The sequence below is a fragment of the Meles meles genome, chromosome 10 (assembly GCF_922984935.1).
Source record: "Meles meles chromosome 10, mMelMel3.1 paternal haplotype, whole genome shotgun sequence".
NCBI lineage: Eukaryota > Metazoa > Chordata > Mammalia > Carnivora > Mustelidae > Meles > Meles meles.
In genome coordinates, this window is record NC_060075.1 from 42565941 (window position 1) to 42587186 (window position 21246).

A 21246-nucleotide genomic window follows, 5' to 3' on the forward strand; every position below is an offset into this window, starting at 1 on the left:
ATAAAATCTTTAAAAAAAAAGGGGGGGGGACATGTTAAATCATAGCCTACCTATAATGGGACTACACAGCTATATAAAAGAATAAGAAGGCTCTTCATGTACTGATATGGAATAACCTAAGATACACTAAGTGGGAAAAATTAAAAGGTGAGGAAGAATGTGTGTCTGATGCTACCATGGATGGGGACAGGAGGAATGTAGGGTTTTTTGTTTGTATATGTAAAAATCACCTCCAGAAGAAACATAAAAGAAACTGTTAACTAGGTTGCCTAAGGAGGAAGCTGGATTACTTGAGGATAGGAATAGAAAGATTTCACTACATATCTCTTTTTAACCTTCTGAATTCTGAACCAAGTGATTGTGTTACCTATTTGACAAATATAAACACCCCCAGAGGGGTGTCTGGGTGGCTCAGTGGGTTAAGCCTCTGCCTTCGGCTCAGTCATGATCTCAGGGTCCTGGGATCAAGCCCCACATTGGGCTCTCTGCTCAGCAGGGAGCCTGCTTCCCCCTCTCTTTGCCTGCTGCTCTGACTACTTGTGATCTCTGTCAAATAAATAAATAAAATCTTTTTTTAAAAAGCCCACATAATAAAAAGCACTTTCAGAAATGAAAACACGAACACTAAGTAATATCCATAAGGCCATGGGCCATAGCTTTCTTAATTGCTACTATTTTGCAGTGTCTGACACTTTGTTGGCAGTCAAGTATTTGTTACATTTACAAAAATCTCAAATTGCCACTGCAGGAATATTTCAAATATATTTTACAAAGTAAAACTGGAAAAAATTATTTTAGTTATTCTGAAAAACAATCAGGGCCTTATCCCAAGCCTACTGCTTATGAAACTCTGGAAGACTACTACAATCTGTATGCTTTTAAAAGTACCAAGATGATCATTTTACTATTGTTTCATGTTTTCTTTACATTTCAAATCTTTCACAATAAAGAAGTTGAGGGGAAAGACTTTAAAAAGCTATCCAGAAAAACCACTTTAAATGAGTCGACTGCCTGTGAATTACATCTAACTCAATGAAGCTGTTTCTTTTTTTAAAAAATTTTTAAAAACTCACCGATGGACATTAGAAATTAGGCCAGCAGAGCAATAACGGCACAGGGGCACAAGAAACTCTAGGGTGGGGGTGCCTGGGTGGCTCAGTCTGTTAAGGATCGACCTTAGGCTCAGGTCATGATCTCAGAGTCCTGGGATCAAGCTCCGCATCCGGCTCCCAGCTTAGCTGGGAGTCTGCTTCTCCCTCTTCCTCTGCCTCTTCCCCACCCCCAATGCTTGCTCTCACTCTCTCTCAAAATAAATAAAACCTTAAAAAAATAAGAAGAAGAAAAGAAAAGAAAGAAATGCTAGGGTAATGGAAATGTTATTTATCTTTAAAAAAATCATCTATTCATTTATTTATTTGAGAGAGCGAGAGCACATGGTGGGGGGTGGGGGGTGCAGGCAGAGGCAGAGAATCTCAAGCAGACTCCTTGCTGAGCACAGAGCCCTATGCAGGGCGATCTCACAACCCCGAGATCATGACTGGAGCCAAAACCAAGAGTCAAACACTTAAAGGATTAAAGCTCCCAGGCACCCCAAAAATGTTCTTTATCTCGATTGGAATAAAAGCTACATGGTGTATATATTTGTCAAAATTCAACGAACTGAACATTTAAACTCTGTGCTTTTATTGTATGAAAGCTATGCCTCAAAAAAGTTACTTAATTTGGAAAGCATTTTAAAAAGTGCAGATTCCTGGGCCCCTCTCAGAGACTGTGAATCACTGCATGTGTGGTGGGAACTAATTAATCTGCATTTTTAACAAGAGGCTGTGGTTGATCCTGATGCATGAAGTTTATCAATTACACTATGGAAAATACTGACCTAGCATAATGTTATGCATCCAGTTAACTAATGACCACACTTACAAAAATTCATGAATTAAATGATAAACTTACGTACGTACACACATACATACACACACATGCTACCTAGGTGATTCTGATTACCAATTTTGAGAAATATGGTGAGAGCTCTAAGAGGAAGAATTATGGACTAGATGGTTAAGAAAGACTTCCTTCTTCTGCTTCCTATGATTCTTCAAAGGCTTCTCCATCACCTGGCACAGTGGTTCTCAATCTGGGGTGATTCTCTCCCCTCCCCCTTCACCCCATGACATTTGGCAAGGTCTGCAAACGTATTTTTTTGTCACAACTGGGGGAGTGCTATTGGCATCTAGTGGGTAGAGGCCAGGGATGCTGATAAACACTGTACAATGCAAAGGACAGCCCCCCAAAACAATTATAGAACTCCAAATTACAATAGTGTCAAATTTGAAAAATTCTGACCTGGAGCCTCCCCTCTCAAATGAAGCTACCAAAAGTACTCAGTTGTGACCCCAAAGGTAAACAGAACAGAATTTACATGTCACCTCTTCAGGACAATCAATTTTTACTTCCAGATTGGTGGGTGAAAAGGAGGGAGAAAGCCTCTTTACACTGCATATAAGGCAAACAAATAAAATATAAGTGTAACACGAATGAGATTTTTTTTAATTCAAAATAATGTGAACAGAAACAACTTCGGGGTTATTTATGTACTCTCCTACTTATTTACTCTCCCCAACCTCAGGGGATACTTATTAACTCTCCTCAGCCTTTTGAAGGTACTTTTGAAGTTAAGAAACATTTGCCTCAATAAAGTACATAAACTTTAGAATGACAGGCAAAACCTCATCTTTAGCTACCTTCGCTTAGATTTTTTAGGGCTATTTCTTACTGCAGCATAGTCTAACCCAGTGCTATTTAAAATGTGGTGTATGGACCAGTAAGGCAGTCTGAACTGTTTATCGGATTACATCACACTATAGAAACTAAGAGCACAGAAATGAAAATTTTTATAGCAAAATAAGTTTGTCTGTTGGGATTGAAAAAACATTCGGACTGTATTTCCCCTTCTTTAAATTCATCTTCATTTTTTTAAAAAATTTGCAGTAGTTTTTGCAATAGTATCAGTCAACAATGGATTGGAAACTTTAAAAGAAAGAGGAAAGAAAAGGTCCTTTGTCAGTTTGAAAAGCAGTAACCTAACTGTATCTTAACTGATACATCTAGTAAGCAATGCCAGGATTTAAACTCATGTCTGCTTGACACCAAAGCCCATATTCTTAATCATTATACTATATTTATCTGTTATCACTTTGAACTCAAATCCCTATATGTAATACTACCTCTGGAGAACTGGACTGCACCAGCACAAATCCAAAGGACCTTCTGTATGTCTGGCCTAAAGCCTTCAACACTGAAAGCAAATCAAGCTGCCTCCTTGGACCCCTTCCCTCAGGCTCATGACCAAAACATGGCTCTCTTGATTTCTGATGATGTAAACAGACAAGACAAAAAAATAATAATTAAATTTTTACATGATAATTTTATTATATATTATAAATTATATATGTATACATATGTGTGTGTATATATGTATATTACCCCTCAAAGCCTAGAGCAGAGGCCCTAAACAATAGAAGAAGAACAATATCTTCTTTTGGGACCATCCTGATTTCTCTGGATCTTAGAAATGATGACCTCCTCTCAAGGAGTAAGTCCCAGATCTCTCTAACCACATTTCATGTATTGAGTACAGAATAAATAAATCCAAGATAAGAAAAAGTCATATGGACTTAACAGCATTTTAAGTCTTCACTTCTCACACCTGGGTGGCTCAGCTGGTTAAGTGTCTACTTTGAGCTCAGACTGTGATCCCAGGGTCCTGGAATCAAGCCCCATGACAGGCTCCCTGCTCAGTGAGGAGTCTGCTTCTCCCTCTTCTCCCTGCTCATGCACTCTGTTGCACTCTCTCTCTCTCAAATAACTAAATAAATAAATAAAATCTTAATATCCTCCTTTTCAGATCAAGATCGCCACACTATACCATAATGTTTAAAGACCGTTGACTTGACCCATCCATGCTGCACATCCCCCGTGTGTTTTCCTAGTTTTGAACACAATTCTTAATAAAAATGTTATAACTCAACCCAATACACAATACATACAAAAGAAAATTTAACCCTGCCTAAAATTCATTCTAAGTGCAATGTACTGCTATCTTATCTTTCTTTCCTACTTTTTAAAAATTATTACATATTCATGAAATCGATTTCAAACCCACTAACAGACCTCAACCTGCAGTCTGCAAAACACTGCTGTAGAGACCAATAGTCTACATTTAACACCATGGTCTCATCTGGAAAGTGTAACCCATAATCATGCTACCTTACAATTCTACTCCTCAAAAACACATTTTTTTCCTACATCAGTTTCATGGCACAATAAATTTAGTGTCATTTACAGTCCAGATTTAGTTACAAGGAAAACACACACATTTTTAAAAAGTGAGTTTTGCCTCAAAATTCAGTAAAATACATACATGTTAAAGTTAAAATTTTTCACCCTCTAATAAAAAATTGCAGAGAGCTTATTAGCTCAGAATGTAAGACATGGTTCTCAGCTGGTAATTTAGTCATAGAATAGTACCCTACTGGCAATTCCTAGAATAGAATCTATAGTGAGTATGTGTATAATCAACAAGAAGTCTGAAGCCAACCTACTCTCCGCTATTTCACTCTGAATGGTCTATGTCACCTGACCACCCCCATTACTGAGACCTTGAAAACCACAGATCTAACTCTTCCTCCTACCCAAGTTTTATGTGTGCAGTGTGTCTGTGTTGTTGACATTAACCCTCTACAATTGCTCTAACATGTCAGGAGTCTTACCTTGTGTTAGACTAGCTCAGAAGTTCTAGCATACACTTATTGAAGATTATTTCTGTGGGAAAATGCGCAAATGCAAGCAACCGATTTTACAACGAACTTCTGAAACAATCTATTGATAACACTACCTTTCATGTAGCTGATGTACTGAAAACCTTCTCCAAATCAAAACCTGAAACCAAAAATTCTTAACCAAATTACAAAAATATCCTTTCTGTAAATTAAAATCTACTTGACATAAACACAAAATAAATTTCTATTATCAATTCTGATCTTCCATTCTGTAAACCTAAGAGGGTGTGTGATATTTTTAATAACTATATTAGGAGAACGTGGCTCCACCATGTTGTCCCATCACAGAATGACACACTGCTACCATACAAACCATCTATGTGGCTTCCACATTTATTTCATAGCTCCACTCAACCCTATCTCCTCTAGCCCCACCCACTGAACAGCTGGGTGGGATGAAAGCCAGTTTCCTGCCTTCCCCCAGCCCCTTCACTTGCTGTTTGGAGGAATAAGGGATCCGGGCAGCAGTAACTAGCTTAATAATTTTTATCCTGCTAAGACATCATCTTTCAGTCTATCAGGATTCCATAAATTTCATCTGTACCTGTACACTTAATGCCTAAAAAGTTTCTTCCTCAACTTGCTTTTACATACTTGGAGAATGGGAGACAACGACGACTGACTATACTCCTCACGTAAATACATAAAACAAGTAAAATACTTCTCAATCTAGATTACATGTTCGTTTAGATTCTCAAGGGCACTCAGGAAGGTATTCTTCCATCCCATCAAAATAACAAAGCTAAAATAAATCTTAAAGTTTAACTTTAACCACAAACTCACCAGTTATTTCAGTAACTAAGCAAACACCTGGACGTTAAATACTCTTTCCCTCCACTATATTAAAAAAAAAAAAAGATCTGAAACAGTGCACTCTCAAAATGTAACTTAGAAAATGGGAATGCGTTAGAAAAATCTCAGTTGCCTATTTCCTACTATACACACAGTATGAAATGGAACTCAGGAGTGGAAAATGTGAATGAAATGGCCTTGTTCTTTTTCCAATACGTGGGGGAGGAAAGGAAATGAAAAGGCTTCAGAAGAAAATAACTGAAAATACTGAAATATTTTCAAAAATTAATTTCCTTAAACATCACCAGTATTTCCAACTCCTCCCTTTTCCAGCGACCCTTCCCACCCTTTCCACTTCTCGGGAGGGGTGGGGGCGCCCTTCCCAGGCGTTCTCCTTCCCATTTTTCCTAAAAATTAAGCCCAAACCAGCTCCTTAGCCTCCGCACTCAAGCCTCGCCCGCCATCCACCGGCCTTCGGGGCCGCGCCTGGGGAAAGGAAACCCCGAGAGGCGGGGAGGCGGAGCGAGGGGGCGACGCGGCCGCCCGAGCCTCTGCAGCCGCCACCGCCTCCACCGCAGCTTCAGCCTGGTGCATCCTTCTTCCTCCCTCCCCGCCGCCACCCTCGCGGGCCGGCCCACACAGCACCCTCACCCAGGCGCGCACACACGTCCCCACCCTCCTCGCCAGGCCCACTCCCCACGAGGGGAGCTCCGCGGCGGGTGCAGCGGCCGCCGACCCGAGGAAACAGGGCCGCGGAAGCCTGGCCGGGCGGAGACGACCCCGCTCGGGCCGCTTCGGCAGGGCGGGTGAGGCCGTTGCTCACGTCTCCCCGCTCCCCCGGCCCGTCCGCCGCGGCACAGGAAATACCGCCGCCTCGGCTCTCCTCACATTCAATTCAAACTGTCACCGCCGCTTTCTCCCCTCCCCCCGGGCCCGCCGCCACCGCGCCCCGGGCCCGCCGCCGGCCCACCCCACTTCCTTCGGCCGCAGCTCCCCACATCGTCTGAGGGCGTTCCCCCAGCTCGATCTGGCGGCCGCAGAGCCCCCCCAAGTCCGGAGCCGCCGACCTGAGTCGCAGCGGCCCAAAGCTGAGACTCACCCATGGTGCTGCTGTTGACGCTCCTCTCCTCAGCAGCAGCGGATCTCGCACTGACCGACATCCCCTCCCCCCTCCGCGACCAGCCCGGGCGCAGCGCACCCCGCCGATTCTCCAAAGCCGCCTACGCCGGTTTCGCGGCGTAGCCGCCCGGCGTCGCTGCCCCGCTTACGCAGGCGACAGCAGGCGGACTCTCGCCCGACTCCCGCTCGCTCCTCCGCCCCCGCCCCTTCAGACGAGGCTTCCGGGCCTAGCCGACGCCAGCTTCGATCTCGCGAGACTACTCCGTCCCTGCCCCGACGCCTCTCTCCATTTCGAACATGACTTCACTGGCATCAGCGCTCTTTTGCTACTCAGGCTTAAGCCGCCATGTTTATATTGGCGGGATTTGGCGTCTCCAGGGTCATGGATAGTCAGACCTCTATGTGTGTTTCTTTAACACTGCCTCTAAGGTTAAGTCACATTACGTTTGTCGGTGAAAAGCCTGGGGACGACGAGAGGGAGTGGCCGGCGGGCTATGAGGGTGGGGTTTTGCCCAAATTAAAGATGGCCTCCGTCAGTGCCGCCCCGCGCAATTTCACCTCAGGTTTTGGAGCTGCAGAAGCCGGCGGGTTGGCCTTAGCGCCTGGTTACGGATTTGGCGTAAAGCAAAGAGGCGCGGTTAACAGAGGCCAGACTGGGAAGGTGCGCTCTGGGTGGGGGCCGCGTCTAAGCCTCTGTTCCCAGCTACTGACCTGGCGGCATTGTGGGTGAAAGTGAAGAGACACTTTGAGCAGGTGTCTATGCCTCCAATCCATCCTCGTGTCTTCAGCTTCCAAGTCTCTTGAGGTGGAAAGTGAGATTAGGTCCTGGTTGCCCCGACATTCGCCTGGCGCTGTCACTTTCTGGTAGGCTGGCACAGCCAAGAAGTCGCCTGCTGCAGCTTGCACTGCGGACTCTTCACGGTCACACTCGTGTTAACTCACCTTGTTGGTTCTCTGTTCCCTCCTGGTGGAGCTATACTCTAGTTGAGAAAATGAATGAACACACGTGAAACTATTGGATAACAGTGAAAGAATAATTAAAGACTGAAGTGTGGTGTCATACTGTAGTAATGAATGTCGCTTGATCCTTGAGTATCCCCCCCAAACGCTCGGTAGTCAAAGTAGCCTCGCTCTGCTCAGAACAACCCATGGTCTGTTACACCTTTCTTGAAAACTAATGCCTGTCTTTGCTGTATAGTTCATGCACGTTATTACCTTTCTTGTTAAACTGCATGTTAAGGAATTAAATATATCCAATATAGAATATTACATAATATATGTAAGATATAAATAATTATCGTGAGTCCGTGCAAGAATATTCATAACAGCATTACTTATATTAATGAAACAGCTTAAATATCCACTTACAGGAGAATGGATGACTAAATTACACTATTGGATAAACTGACATACACGGAATACTAAACGGTAATTAATGAACTAAATCTACTAGTATTGATTTAGATAACGTTCATTAGCATAATGTTGAGCAAAAAAAAAAAACCTGCAAGTTGCAAAAAGATGTACATGGTATATCATAAATAAATATTTAAAAACAAAATCTGAGATCAGATTGGGAAAATCATGTAAGGAAGTGATAGATAAATTCAGAATAGTGATTCCTTCCTGAGAAGAAGAGAAGGGAATGTAATACTTGGATATTAAATTGTAATTATTTTCTGTAGTCTATTGTACAGTTGAAATGTTTCCAAGTTTTTTTTTTTTATGAAGGAAATTTTATCTAAGGAAACAGCTTATTTTGAGTCTTGGTATCTACTGTTTCCTTAGTCTCTACTTGTACTGAATTGCTCAGAATGTCTTTTAACAACTCATCTGTCCAACCAGTCATTGTGTTAATTTTCCAAAACTTCAAAAGGTCACTTTACTTTAGGAAATTTCATTAAATTCCCACCTTGAAGAGGCAGTATAGGCAGGAATTTAAACATGTGACCTCTGAAGTCAAACTGCCTGGGTTCTAATCCCAGCTCTGCCATTTACAATGGATATACCCAAGGACAAGTTACTCAACCTTTCTGTAATCCAGTTCCCTAAGCTATAAATGGGAGTGATACTTACCTAATGCAGTTTTTGTGAAAGTTAAACGTGCCCAGTCCATAATAAATATTTAACGAATGTTACCTATATATAGCACATTTTAAAATATAAAATTATCCTGAATACTATTATTGTTTAATGTAATCTAAATAATGAAAATCTTTGCCTCCCATCTCTACTGACACATGTTTTTGAGGGGGATCTTTCAGTGGATATGAGGGGGATCTTTCAATGGAATTTTATTTGCTCTCTGAAAATGGATAAATTCTTTATAGAAATAGTAAGTTGTTTGCTTCAGGATTGTTCGTGCTCTCCAGCAAACTGCACCCCACACAATAATAGCTTCACTACTTTCCATTGAAAATTATGTGGAAGGTTACAGGCAACAAGATGATGACAACCTATAGAACTTTCTCCATAAGGAGTTCTAATAGTGTTATATAATTGTGTGTGTGTGTGTGTGTGTGAGAGAGAGAGAGAGAGAGAGAGAGAAAGAGAGAGAGAGAATGCATGCACATTCACACATTATAAATTTTATGTTGGGATGGAGAAAGTAAGAGAATTATTGTATTAGTTTTATAATCTCTCCTGCACTGTCTGCAGTATCATACTTGCTAATAAAATATAGTCTAGACCTTAACCTTCTGATTCAAAAACAGATTTTTTAAAAACTGACCTGAAATCCTAGATAGACAATATAGATTGTTTTGGCCACATATTTACAGTGTCCAACCTCCAATGAGCCTTCAACTTTGCCAGACAATACTTGTTTGCCTGGTTAGCTCTCTTTTCCACAACAGCCAATTCAGATTTTCTCCATTGTTTTCAAACCAACTCCCTTATTTATTTATTTATTTATTTATTTATTTATTTATTTAAAAAGATTCTATTTATTTATTTGACAGAGAGAGATCACAAGTAGGCACAGAGGCAGGCGGTGGGGGTTGGGGGGAGCAGGCTCCCTCCCGAGCAGAGAGTGTGATGTGGGGTCAGATCCCAGGACCCTGAGATCATGACCTGAGCCAAAGGCAGAGGCTTAACCCACTGAGCCACCCAGGTGCCCCCCCATTTATTATTTTTTTTTAAGATTTTATTTATTTATTTGACACAGAATGAGCAAGAGACAGACAGCAAGCACAAAGCAGGGGGAATGCCAGGCAGGGGAAAACCAGGCTTCCCACCGAGCAGGAAGCCCAATGTGGGGCACCACATGGGGTTTGATCTCAGGACCCCAGGATCATAATCTGAGCCAAAGGCAGCTGCTTAACCAACTGAGCCACCCAGGCACCCCTTCATCATTTATCATCAGCAAAAAAATAAAACTAATCAGAGAGGAACTCCAACAACTTCTGCTTCCATATTCATAAGCCTTCCTGCACCACATTTATCATTTCAAACATCACAATGAATCAGGTGTCCCCCGAAATCTGAGGCACACATTTCTACATGTATCCCCTCTCTTTGTGCCTAGTCTCTGCATTCTGTCTCCCGCCTTCCTGGGAACTTCACTCAATGGATTATTTATTCAATAAGATTCTGGGCTCTGTCCCTACCACTCCACTGAAAGTATCAACAAGGTCAATCTCTTTGTTCAATTTAGTGGACCCTTTTTCTTTTTTTTTCCCACAATTTTTAAAAATTTTGGTTCTTGTGTAGTTAACATAGAGTGTTATATTAGTTCCATGTGTACAATATAGTGATCTAACAATTCTCTACATTATTCAGTGCTGATCATGATAAGTGTACACTTAATCCCCTTTACCTATTTCAGCCATCTCCCACTCACTACCCTTCCGGTAACCATCAGTTTGTTAAGAGTCTATTTTTCATTTTGTCTCTTTTTTTCTTCATTTGTTTTGTTTCTTTAGTTCCACATATGAGTGAAATCATATGGTGCTTGTCTTTCTCTAAATAACTTGCTTCCCTTTGCATTATACTCCATAGATCCATCCATGCTGTTGCAAATGGCAAGATCTCATTCTTTTTACGGCTGAGTAATATTCCATTGTATATATATATACCTCATCTCTTTGTCCATTCTTCTGTTGATAAACACTTGGGCTGCTTCCATAACTTGGTTATTGGAAATAGTGGTGCAATAAACATAGGGGTGCATAATTCCTTTTGAGCTAGTGTTTTCACATTCTTTGGACAAATACCCAGTAGTGGAATTACTGGATCATATCGTAGTTCTATTTTTAATATTTTGAGGAAACTCCATACTCTCTACCACAGTGGCTGCACCAATTTGCATACCCACCAAAATGATGAGGGTTCCTTTTTTTAGTGGACGCTTTTACTTATTTTACTTGACATCTCTGTAGCATTTGATACTCATGACCATGGCCTGCCACATTTACATCTTTCAGTTTCTGAAACCCACTTACCTAGTGTTCCTTCTAGATCTCTGGCTTCTTTATTCTTCCTTCCAGGACTTCCATCTTCTGCCTGTCACTTAAATGTCCATGCACCTCATCACTGTGTCCTGGTCAGTTTATTCCTATCTCACTTTTTATGCCATGGTGATCTCATGCATTTCCAAGGCTTCAGTGACCATATATATACTAATAACTCCTAAATATAAATTTCTAGTCCAGTTCTCTCCTTACTACAAACTTGCATACCAGACTGTCTTCAAAGTACATGGCCTGATAGACACTGTATTGTATTTGGCATGTAACAAATGTCCTTCTAAATTTGGGAAGTCTACATAGTTGTCTTGTGTCTCCACTGAGAAAAGAGAAAATATATGTGTCCTTGAAACATGTATCCTAAATTTCTTTATAAATGCAATTTTGTATTTAAAGGAATACATGTCCTGATATTCCAAGATATCTCAAAACAATACAGCCATAATTAAAGTCCTCATTTTCATTATAGTCACTTATATGTTCCCTATCTCTAAATGGTACCATCATCAACTCAATTGCCTAACCCGGAAATATGAATATTAAACTCAGCCCCACCATGTCTCTCTCTCATCTCCTACAACCATCAGAAAGTCTGGTCTATTTTTCCTTCTCGTATACCTCCAATCTCTCCATTTCTCTCCATCTCTACTACTACTGTTCTAGGTAGGCCAACATCATCTCTTGCCTACCTCTCTGCAATAGCCTTTCTGCCCAGTGCCTTGTTCAACTCTAGTTCATTCTTCATGTCGTACCCAAAGTAACCTTTCTAAACTTTAACTATGTCAGTCCCCTGTTTAAATTCTTCAAACTTTCCCTCAGAAAACTTAAGTGATACAGATCCTCATTTTTGGTCAACCTACCATCCACTTGCTCTCTAAGCTCTAACAAGCCTTGCTGCTTTCCCTATGGGGAACACTTCATTCTCATTTTCCACTAGCTTTCTTCACCTGGCTTCCTCTTGAAGTCTCAGCATAGCCATCGTTTTTTCTAAAAGCCTTTCCTGATCTCCCAAGATTGGGCAAGGTGCCCACTTATCCCCAATAGTATCTTGTATTTTCCCCTACCAGGGAGAAATTAGTACCACCCCCAAGTAGGGTGGTACTAATAGTGAAGTACTATATATGGACTTCGTGTCTTTTCTACTGGAGTCTAAGCTCCTTAAGGGCAGGGACTCTTGTCTTGGTCTGTCGGTGTATCCATGTATGGTACTCATCACTTCATTCAGCAAATATTTCTTGAGTCAAAACTGACGGTTGACTTGAAGATGAGAATTTTTATAGCTGTCATTTCACATCAATCTAATTTAATCTATATAACAGCTTTGTGAAATAGATACTACCCTCATTTCTTAAATGAGGAAACCAATGTTTAGAGAAGTGAAGTGATTTACTCAAGGCCTTAGAATTTGTGAGATCCTGGAGTGACTGGGTGGTTCAGTGGGTTGTGAGTCTGCCTTCAGCTCAGGTCATGAACCCTGGGTCCTGGGATTGAGCCTGATCATTGATCATCGGGATTCCTCCTCAGCAGGAGCCTTGCTTCTGCCTCTGCCCCTCACCCCAGCTCATGCACACACACACACACACACACACACACACACACACACACACACAAACACACTCTCTCTCTCATTCTCTCAAATAAATAATCTTAAAAAAACAAACAAACAAAGAATTTGTAAGAGACTGAGACATGATTCAAAGGCTCATGCTTTTCCAATACACAAGACCTCTGGTGAAGAGATTTGTTCCTCTGTTGTCCTGAATCCTATCTTCATTTGCTAGACAATTGGTCTGGTGAAAAGGTTAGACACTTTCTTAGAATTTCCAGGTACTTCTACCTTTATTGCAAGAAGAAGAAGTCAAAGGTATTAGGTCTATATATAAAGGTTTTTCTTGAGGCCCAACTCAGAACATGACAGTAAAAATGAGATAGCACTTCTCATTACTGCCAAAACTTAGCATACATGTCAGTTTAGGTGGTAGGGATGGAGTTTGAGATTTCAGTTGTGTATTTTGTGAAGTGGGTTAGGCAATTTGCAACATTCCCCATTAACAGTAGCATCCAAATATCTAAAACCCCTTGAGAGTTTTTATTCCTCTCTTGAAGCCCAATAGAAGAGGATTGAGAAATGATTTAGAAACCAAAGAGCCTTGACTAACTAAAACTTCATTTCTTGTGAAAATTAAGAACATATAACTTCTTCACAACAGTCGAAACCAGTTTTGTATGAGGGATTATGGGAATATATTTTGTTTAAATAAACTTAGAACATGAAGCCTCGTAATTCAAGATATTTGTCAAGAGAAATATCCTGCCATGCACAAAACCTTATTTAAGTATCATGAAATAAAAACACAGGGAATCAAGGTAAGTATGGTTTAAAAAGTTATGCTTAACTTTTAAATATTTGAAAACTAAGATCCCAATGTATTCTACTGTTAAATTCTTGATCAAATAGCCTAGATAGTAGAGAAAAGTTCTGAGACCAATCTAACTAAAATAATCAACAATGTTAATGTTCTGCAAATGAAAGGGAAGAGATATTGACAAGCCCTCTTATAGATTAAGAATCCATATTGTACAGGAAGTCAAGTGACACTTACAAGGTTAAACATCTGATAAACAAAAATTAGAAAACATCAAGCTTCATACTTCCTCTTCCTTTGTGAAGATCAAACTTCACCCCACAGAGGAAGAGAAGCCAAAGCCAAAAGACACAGTAGTAATAACAAAACAAAAGAAGATAAAATGAAAGGACCATGCAACTTGAAGACCAGAGACTTAAACAAGCAGCAAAACAGCTCCCATTCTTAAATTCCTTACCTTAGAAGGAGGAGGGCTTTTTTAGTTTTTTGTTTGTTTGTTTTGTTTTTTTTCCCCCCCACCAGCCAAGAAGGGAGTGGAGGAGAAAGCACAGAAATAGGATGTCTGAATTCAGACTGCCCCAGGAGGCCTAATTTATCTCAACTTATCAGTGGAGGCTCAAAGAATTTTCAAATTCCAGGGCCCTCCTGGAAGATTCATTCCAATGCAGATGAGAGCCCCACTTCCCTCTGGGGAAATCCCTAGTAACTGACAGGCAGCACAGTTGCCTCTGGGTCTGCGGGATGAGAGGAAACCATTTACCTGGAGGTTTTCTTGCCAATCAGCTCCTCGTAGAGCCATCCGATCTGATTATGAGGTACGAATACCATTGAGCACACCACTGGGAAAAAAATCCCAAGTGCATAAAAGAAAATCTATTGTAAGTGGAAAGGGCCATTGTTGCCAGCTCCCTTTGGCATTTCCTACCACTGAATCATAACCTGACTGATACAGGAAGTAGGGAAACATGGTTCTATGAGAACCATGTTCTATGAGAATCAGCTGCCTTCAACAACTAGATTTAATATGCTGACTTTGGCAATGATTGAATGCCTCCTGCTGTATAATAGGTTAGTGAAAGTGAATTGAGTTGAACTTAAGTTTGTGTAGATGGAACATGGTAGGTTGGAACAAAGCTATGGTTTTTAGCAAGCCATAGGAATCTGCCCTCTCCAAATCACTCTTCATAGCAGACTGCTGAGTGAGTTACTATTTCCTGAAGGCACACCTCAGAGACCTCATATCTAGGAAAACAGGAAATTCAGAGAGGAAGCAAATGCCTGTGCCAGACTAATGTGCTTACTTTATGTGGAGCAATTGCACTGGATTACCATGGAGACTGATGGGTGGAGGACAAATGCTTAGTAATAGTTAAAATAGTATGTCATTACTTCCTTCCTTTGTGAGACTCTCAACAACTTAGACTCTTTCTACATTATACCTCCAATCATTTGACATTGCTTGGATCCTATTTTAAGGAAATACTTAAGCATCTGATTAAAAAAAAATTGCATCTGTTTGTGATTGTTGCCCATGATTTGATCCATTTCATGGGAGGATTCATGATGGAGCTGATTTATGGTTTTTAGGTAATACTCTTTTTCCATGATTTGCTTCCAGAAATTTGGCAGCAAATGATAACATTTTGCCAGTCAACTACTATAAACAAACAGATTTTATGAAACCAAAATAATGACCATCTTTAGCATTCAAAGTGAGAGTAATACAGCATTAACTAGTGTTGAACTACAGATATTTCCCATATTTCCCTCAGGAGTTCTATTCTAAAGGCCACATTTGTGTCCTAATAGAATATAATATCTTAGGGGTTGGAAGAGACATTGTAATTTTAAACAGTTACCTACCAAATTCAAGAACTTGTTCAAGTATTATTTTTTTCATGTCATGTAAAAGACCATAGTACCAACTATTGGGATTATAAATGTTAGAATTTGAATTAAATGAAACAGATGGATTACAGATGATAAATTACTTTATAGCTCCATAGTTCCCATATGGCATAGGTGTAACTCTTTCTTTCCCTTTTACAATTTATAACACATTAATAAGCCAACACTTCTGAAATCCTTGTTTGTGATATAAGTGTTTATTTAATTGCTTAGTATTTCAAATTGTGTTTTTGATTTGAGCTAAATGTCAATGACATTTAAATGCTATTGATGAGTGCAAGACAATTAAAATGATTTCTCTTGTAAAAGTTAGCTGTTTTTGCAAATCTGTAAGAAAACATGATTATGAATTACTTTTGCTATGAAATTGCAGAACCTGAGCATAGACTAAATCTTAGCCATCTTTTTATCGTGTGCAAACCTAACATAGTACCTTGCCTATAGGAGGCACCCAAATAGTTTTGGAAATAATAGCACATACTTTTAGGGAACATATGTGGCTTAGGAAACTGTATAGAATAGAAAAAACAGCACCAAAAAAGGGGGTGGCAAAAATAAAATAGAACTTGATTGTTGCAATTAGGAAGGGATTACTATATTACCTTTATATTTGCTCCTTAGGGGCACCTGGGTGGCTCAGTGGGTTAAAGCCTCTGCCTTTGGCTCAAGTCATGATCCCAAGGTCCTGGGATCGAGCCCCTCATCATGCTCTCTGCTGAGCAGAGAGCCTGCTTCCCTTCCTCTCTCTCTGCCTGCCTCTCTGCTTAATTGTGATCTCTGTCTGTCAAATAAATAAATAAAATCTTTTTTTTTAATTATATTTGCTCCTTAATTCATTCCCAACTTCCATTGCACATATCTAGGAATATACACACAATATACACATTGTTGGGGTGAACCATTTTTTACACAATTTCCCTCCAGATTTCAAATGGCAGAGATTTCTGTGTTTGTTTGTTTGATTTTGTATTTTTGCATGTGTATTTTGTTTTTAGTGTCACCATGTTGTGTTGGTTTATTTGGGGGTTTTTTGGGCACTTCCTTCCGGTGCAATGAGAGGCACAGCTGCCACTGCCATTAACAAGATTGGGCAAAAAGGGCAAGACCACCTTTATTTCTCCCAGCCCAGCTCCTTCCTGCCCTTCTCTTTCCCTCTTGATCAACACTAGAAAAAAGACAGGCCCTACTCATAGCTTCCTAAGATATACTAAACTGTTAGGCAAACATAAGCACAAACTTCCCAGACCTATGGGGCTTAGGCAACCAATGTGAACATTGAAAAGAAACCAGGGAAGGAAGAGTTCACAAAAGAAAGGCCTCTTTTTCGGTCACGGGCAGATTCCCCTCCCTCTTCCCTTCCCATTGTCACCAACATGCAGCAGTTTTCAGGAAGACCACCATTCACATTACAAGTAAAAAGAATTGCCAACAGAAGAAAGAAGTATTAGGAGACCCTGAGACCAATTATTCCATCTGTCTATGTGATTCTGGGTGAGTCATTCTCCTTCAGGAAATCAAAGGAATGTCAAGTATGTGGCAGTTACTGAGGATGGTTGTGGAACAGAATGCAGATCTTCCAGTAACTTCAAGCTGCCTTCCTGCCTCCTCCTTGCAGAAGCACACACACACCCCAGATATAACGAAGGTCGAAGGAGGACGGTTGGTCAGGGAGAGGGAATGTGTTTCAAGGAGTGCAATCTTGACCACCAAACTGAAGTGAGGTGATTTCATTATCTTAATCTAAAGATCTGACTAATGAAGTTGAAGTAATCTACAAAGGGTAAACTATTTACTCTCATCAGTCAGAGGAAGAAATGTGAGAGAAATGGTATGGGGAAATTTTTCTTCTCAATGTTTCCTAGTTCATATAATAAAAATAGAGGATAATTCAGTGGGAAAATATCTTAATCAATACTTACCGTTATCTTCATGCCATGCCAGAATGAGGCACATCAAAAACCAAATTATTCACAAACATCCAAAAATCCTTGAAATTCCCCAAGATTCATATTAAGTGCCCCCTTAAAAACTAAACTGTAATGTGCGAGGAGGGTAAAGACAATGAAGGAAGAGAAAGCAAGAGTATGGGATCAAGAAAGTAGGAAGCAGCGGCTGGAACAGCTTGTTCACACCACCTGGACTTCAGCTCAAGGTAGAAGGGCCAGTGACGTTTGGAGAATAACCCTGCTATATTAGTTTGCTAGGGCTGCTGTAACAAAAGACCGAAGCATGTGTAGCTTAAACAATAGAAATTAATTTTCTCTCGGTTCTCTGGCTGGAAGTCCAAGATCCGGGGGTCCACAGGTTTGGGTTCCCCTGAGATCTCCCTTCTCGGCTTGCAGATGACTGCCTTCACTCTCTGTCTTCACATGGTCTTTCCTCTGTGCCTGCCCATCCCTGGTTTCTTTTGTATGTCCAAACTCCCTCTTCTTACAAGAAGAATAATCAGATCAGACGGGGGCCCACCCTACTGGCCTCATAAAATTTAGTACCCCCTTTTAATGGCCTATCTCCAAATACAGTCACATGCTGAGGCACTAGGGGTTAGGGATTCAACAAAGGAATTTTGTGGAGACACAATTCAGCCCATAACACTGTCCCTGCAACATGGCAGAGTCTAGTTAATATTTGTACCCTTTAACGTGGCCATTCCTCAAGAAGTTTATCCTAGAAAATTAACTAGTATATACACCAAGAGGGTATTTACATAAGGATGTTCGTTGCAAAACAGCTGAAACCACAAAAAATAGTAAATAACCTGATTTTCCATTAAGAGGATATTTGTATCATAAATTAAAGTCTGACTATGCAAATAGAATACTAGATCTGGCAAGATGTCCAAAATGTTACGTCAAAAAACTCAAGTAGCAGAACACTGTGTATAGTGCAAACTCATGTTTAGAAATTATATCATATATTTGCACAGGCCTAGAAAAAGCTCTGAAAGGATATCTCTTGAACTGTTAACAGTGGTTACCTCTAAGGTGTGGGCTCTGGAGTAGGGCCTTTCACTTTTTATTTATATTCATATAATTTCAATTTTTGCAACTGATGTGGTTACTCTTGTAATTAAAAATGAAACCATTAATTTTTTCATTATCCCTGAGGAACATGGGGTAGACAGGTTAAGAGCCTATAAAGTATGATGAGCATTGTAATAAATAATAAAAACTACCTACCTTTATTGAGCATCTATTATTTATGTGTTCAACAACTAATTCTGAGCCTCTATGTCCCAGGTGTTGTTAGGCTCTTTGTATATATTACATCTAATCCTCACAAAAACTTTTCAAGGCAAGTTTTACAATTTTGATCTTATCAGTGAAGAAAACAAGACTCGAGGATGTCAAGTAACTTGAAAAGCTACACAGCTGATAAAGCCAGGTCTTTGGTCTACTTTATCATGCTGCCTTGTAAAATGACTTTCTTCAGTTGTGTACACAGGATACAGAAAATTACAATCCGGCTTGATGTTATCTTAGAATCACATTTACAGGTCATCACTGTATTCTCTTAGCAAATAAATTCCACCTCTAAATCTAAGCTAAATGAATATCTATCTATCTACCTATCTATCCATATTTCATCACCACTAATCTCAAGTATTTGCCAGAACAATTTTGAATTTACAAGTGATTTTGATAAGTAGAAGAAAATTCCATGATTGGAGCCCTTGTTGTATGATGATCAGGGGATGTGGTCGGGGGTGGACCAGAAGAGCGTCTCTTGTTTATTTTGTTTACTGCAGGGTAGGGCAGTACTGGTGTTTAGAATGCTAATAAAGCCTTGTCTAGGTCTATAACTTCACTTACCAAAAGAGAGAGGCTCTGGTGGATTTTGCCCATTGATTACCATCTCTGGAAAAAGCACAAACATACGTATTGTTCCCTGTGAAAAGGAGGACTTTGTACAGATAGGCTGGTACAGTGGTGGGGAAAGTACTTCAGGAGAATCCCTGAAGCAGCGGGGCTCTTGATGACCTCATCTCCTGAAATTCCTATCACTTCTCTTCCGATAGCAATGGGATCGATTTGAATGTGCTACTTACAGCCTATCTACGAGTGTGATGAAGGAGAATTCAACGTCTCTTCCAAATCCTTCCTAGCTCCTGCCTCTGATACTAACTTCATTCCTCCAAACTCCTCCTCTTTGTTTAAAAGCAGGAGGTCCCCCAAAGCACCGTGCTTTCATTCATCAGACGTGCATCACTTGGTGTGCATGAAGGTGAAGAGCGTAAGGGCAATAGGCCCCTCCTTAGGGACTGGGAGAAACAGGTAAAATTGGGGAGGCTGGGGGCACAAAGACAAACCTGCCAATTTCCCTTTGTTGCCTGAGACATAATGTGGGGACTAGCCAGAACCCTGTCAGGCAGGAGTCACAGGAAGTTTATTTCACCCACTAGTGAGTGGAGTATAACGATAGCTGCCTGATGCCTTCTGTGAGCAGAGCCTCTTATACACACGGGGTCTTCTGAGCTATCACCCTCAGGGAGCCTGACAAGCCTTTGTCTCATTCCTGTAAGTGCCATGGAGGGACAGAAAGAGTATAGGCTTTCAGTCAGAATAGAGTTAGGTTCAAATACAACTCAGCCATTTGCTGGTCATCTGCCCTTGGGCACATCGACAAAGTCTAGTCAAACTTGAGTCTGCTCTGGTGCCCCTGAGCCCTGGTGATGTAGACCAGTGCTTCTTAATCCTTCCTGAGACCTCCTTTGTACGCAGAGCCTGGGGATCTGCATTTTTAAAAAGCTCGCCTCCCTTCACTGCAAGGGCCTTGTCGCAGGTCTTCAGCTGTCTTGCTTGCGTGCAGAAGTTCACAGGATGCTGTTTTCCCAAGACCCTGGCCTCTACTCTGCAGACAGTGGGTCCTTAAACATTTACTGAGTAAACGAAGGCTTCCTGTTGAGTGTTAACTCTCCTTACAAAGATATTTAGCCATAGAGTTTTAAAATAACTTGAAAGTAGTGGCACATGGTAGTTGTTCAATAAAGATTGGCTCCTGGTAATTAAAGCTTGTTTTCTTCTGGGATGCATTTTGGGAGGGCGGCTATTGGGGAGACTGTCTGGGAGCACAGAAATCCCATGGAAGTAAATGAAATGACAGCACATGGGAGAGTTTTATGAAATATAAAGGACTATGTGAAATAATAATGATGGTGTATCATCCAAATCTCAGTGCCAGGCCATTACAGTTTGTTCTGGAGAAAAAGAAACTAGGGTAAGCCCTACTCAAAGGTTAAAGTGTGTGTTAGTTGGAAGGAGAAAAGCAAGAAAGGCATCTCATTATTCTCAGCTATAAATGCACACTAAAGACACTTACCCCTCCCTTTTTTCTTGTTTTCCTTTAACTTTTTAATTATGAAAAATTTCAAACCTATACTAAGTAGAGAGACATGTATAATAAATTCTCATTTCTGTCACACAGCTTCAACAACGATGAATATTTTGTCTATATCGGACTAACCTATGTGATATAACATAATGCTTCCGGATTTACTTTAAAGACTGTTTGAAAAGAATGTGTAAATAAATGCTTTAGGACTAGGTCAACATTCTTTGGGAAGATGTAGAGATAGCATGTACTCCCAAGCCCATTTACATATATTTTTCAACATCTGGCTAACAATTCCTCTTTGAGATAGAGGATTACAACATCCCAAACACTGCACAATCTCCTGGTGAGTGTATATAATAGAGTCACTGTACTTGTCTCTAAAAAAAAAACAACTTATTTATTTTTAGAACTTTAGAAAATTGT

General features: G+C 40.5%; 1 protein-coding gene across 4 annotated transcripts in view; it reads right to left on the reverse strand.

Moving 5' to 3' along the window:
• The window catches only part of SEPTIN7 (septin 7), a 115311-nt gene extending 107723 nt beyond the window's left edge, over nt 1–7588 (reverse strand). Inside the window, exons 1-2 of one of the 4 annotated variants that reach the window (XM_046020724.1) lie at nt 7461–7588; nt 5223–5224 (exon numbers count right to left, since the gene is read on the reverse strand). In XM_046020724.1, coding sequence (XP_045876680.1) covers nt 5223–5224; nt 7461–7470 — 12 coding nt within the window. In that variant the 5' untranslated portion in view covers nt 7471–7588. Of the gene's footprint in view, nt 1–5222; nt 5225–6729; nt 6922–7460 lie in introns of those variants that run through there. The other 3 variants (XM_046020722.1, XM_046020723.1, XM_046020721.1) reach the window with 3 other exon arrangements.
• Between the last annotated feature and the right edge of the window lie 13658 nt (nt 7589–21246).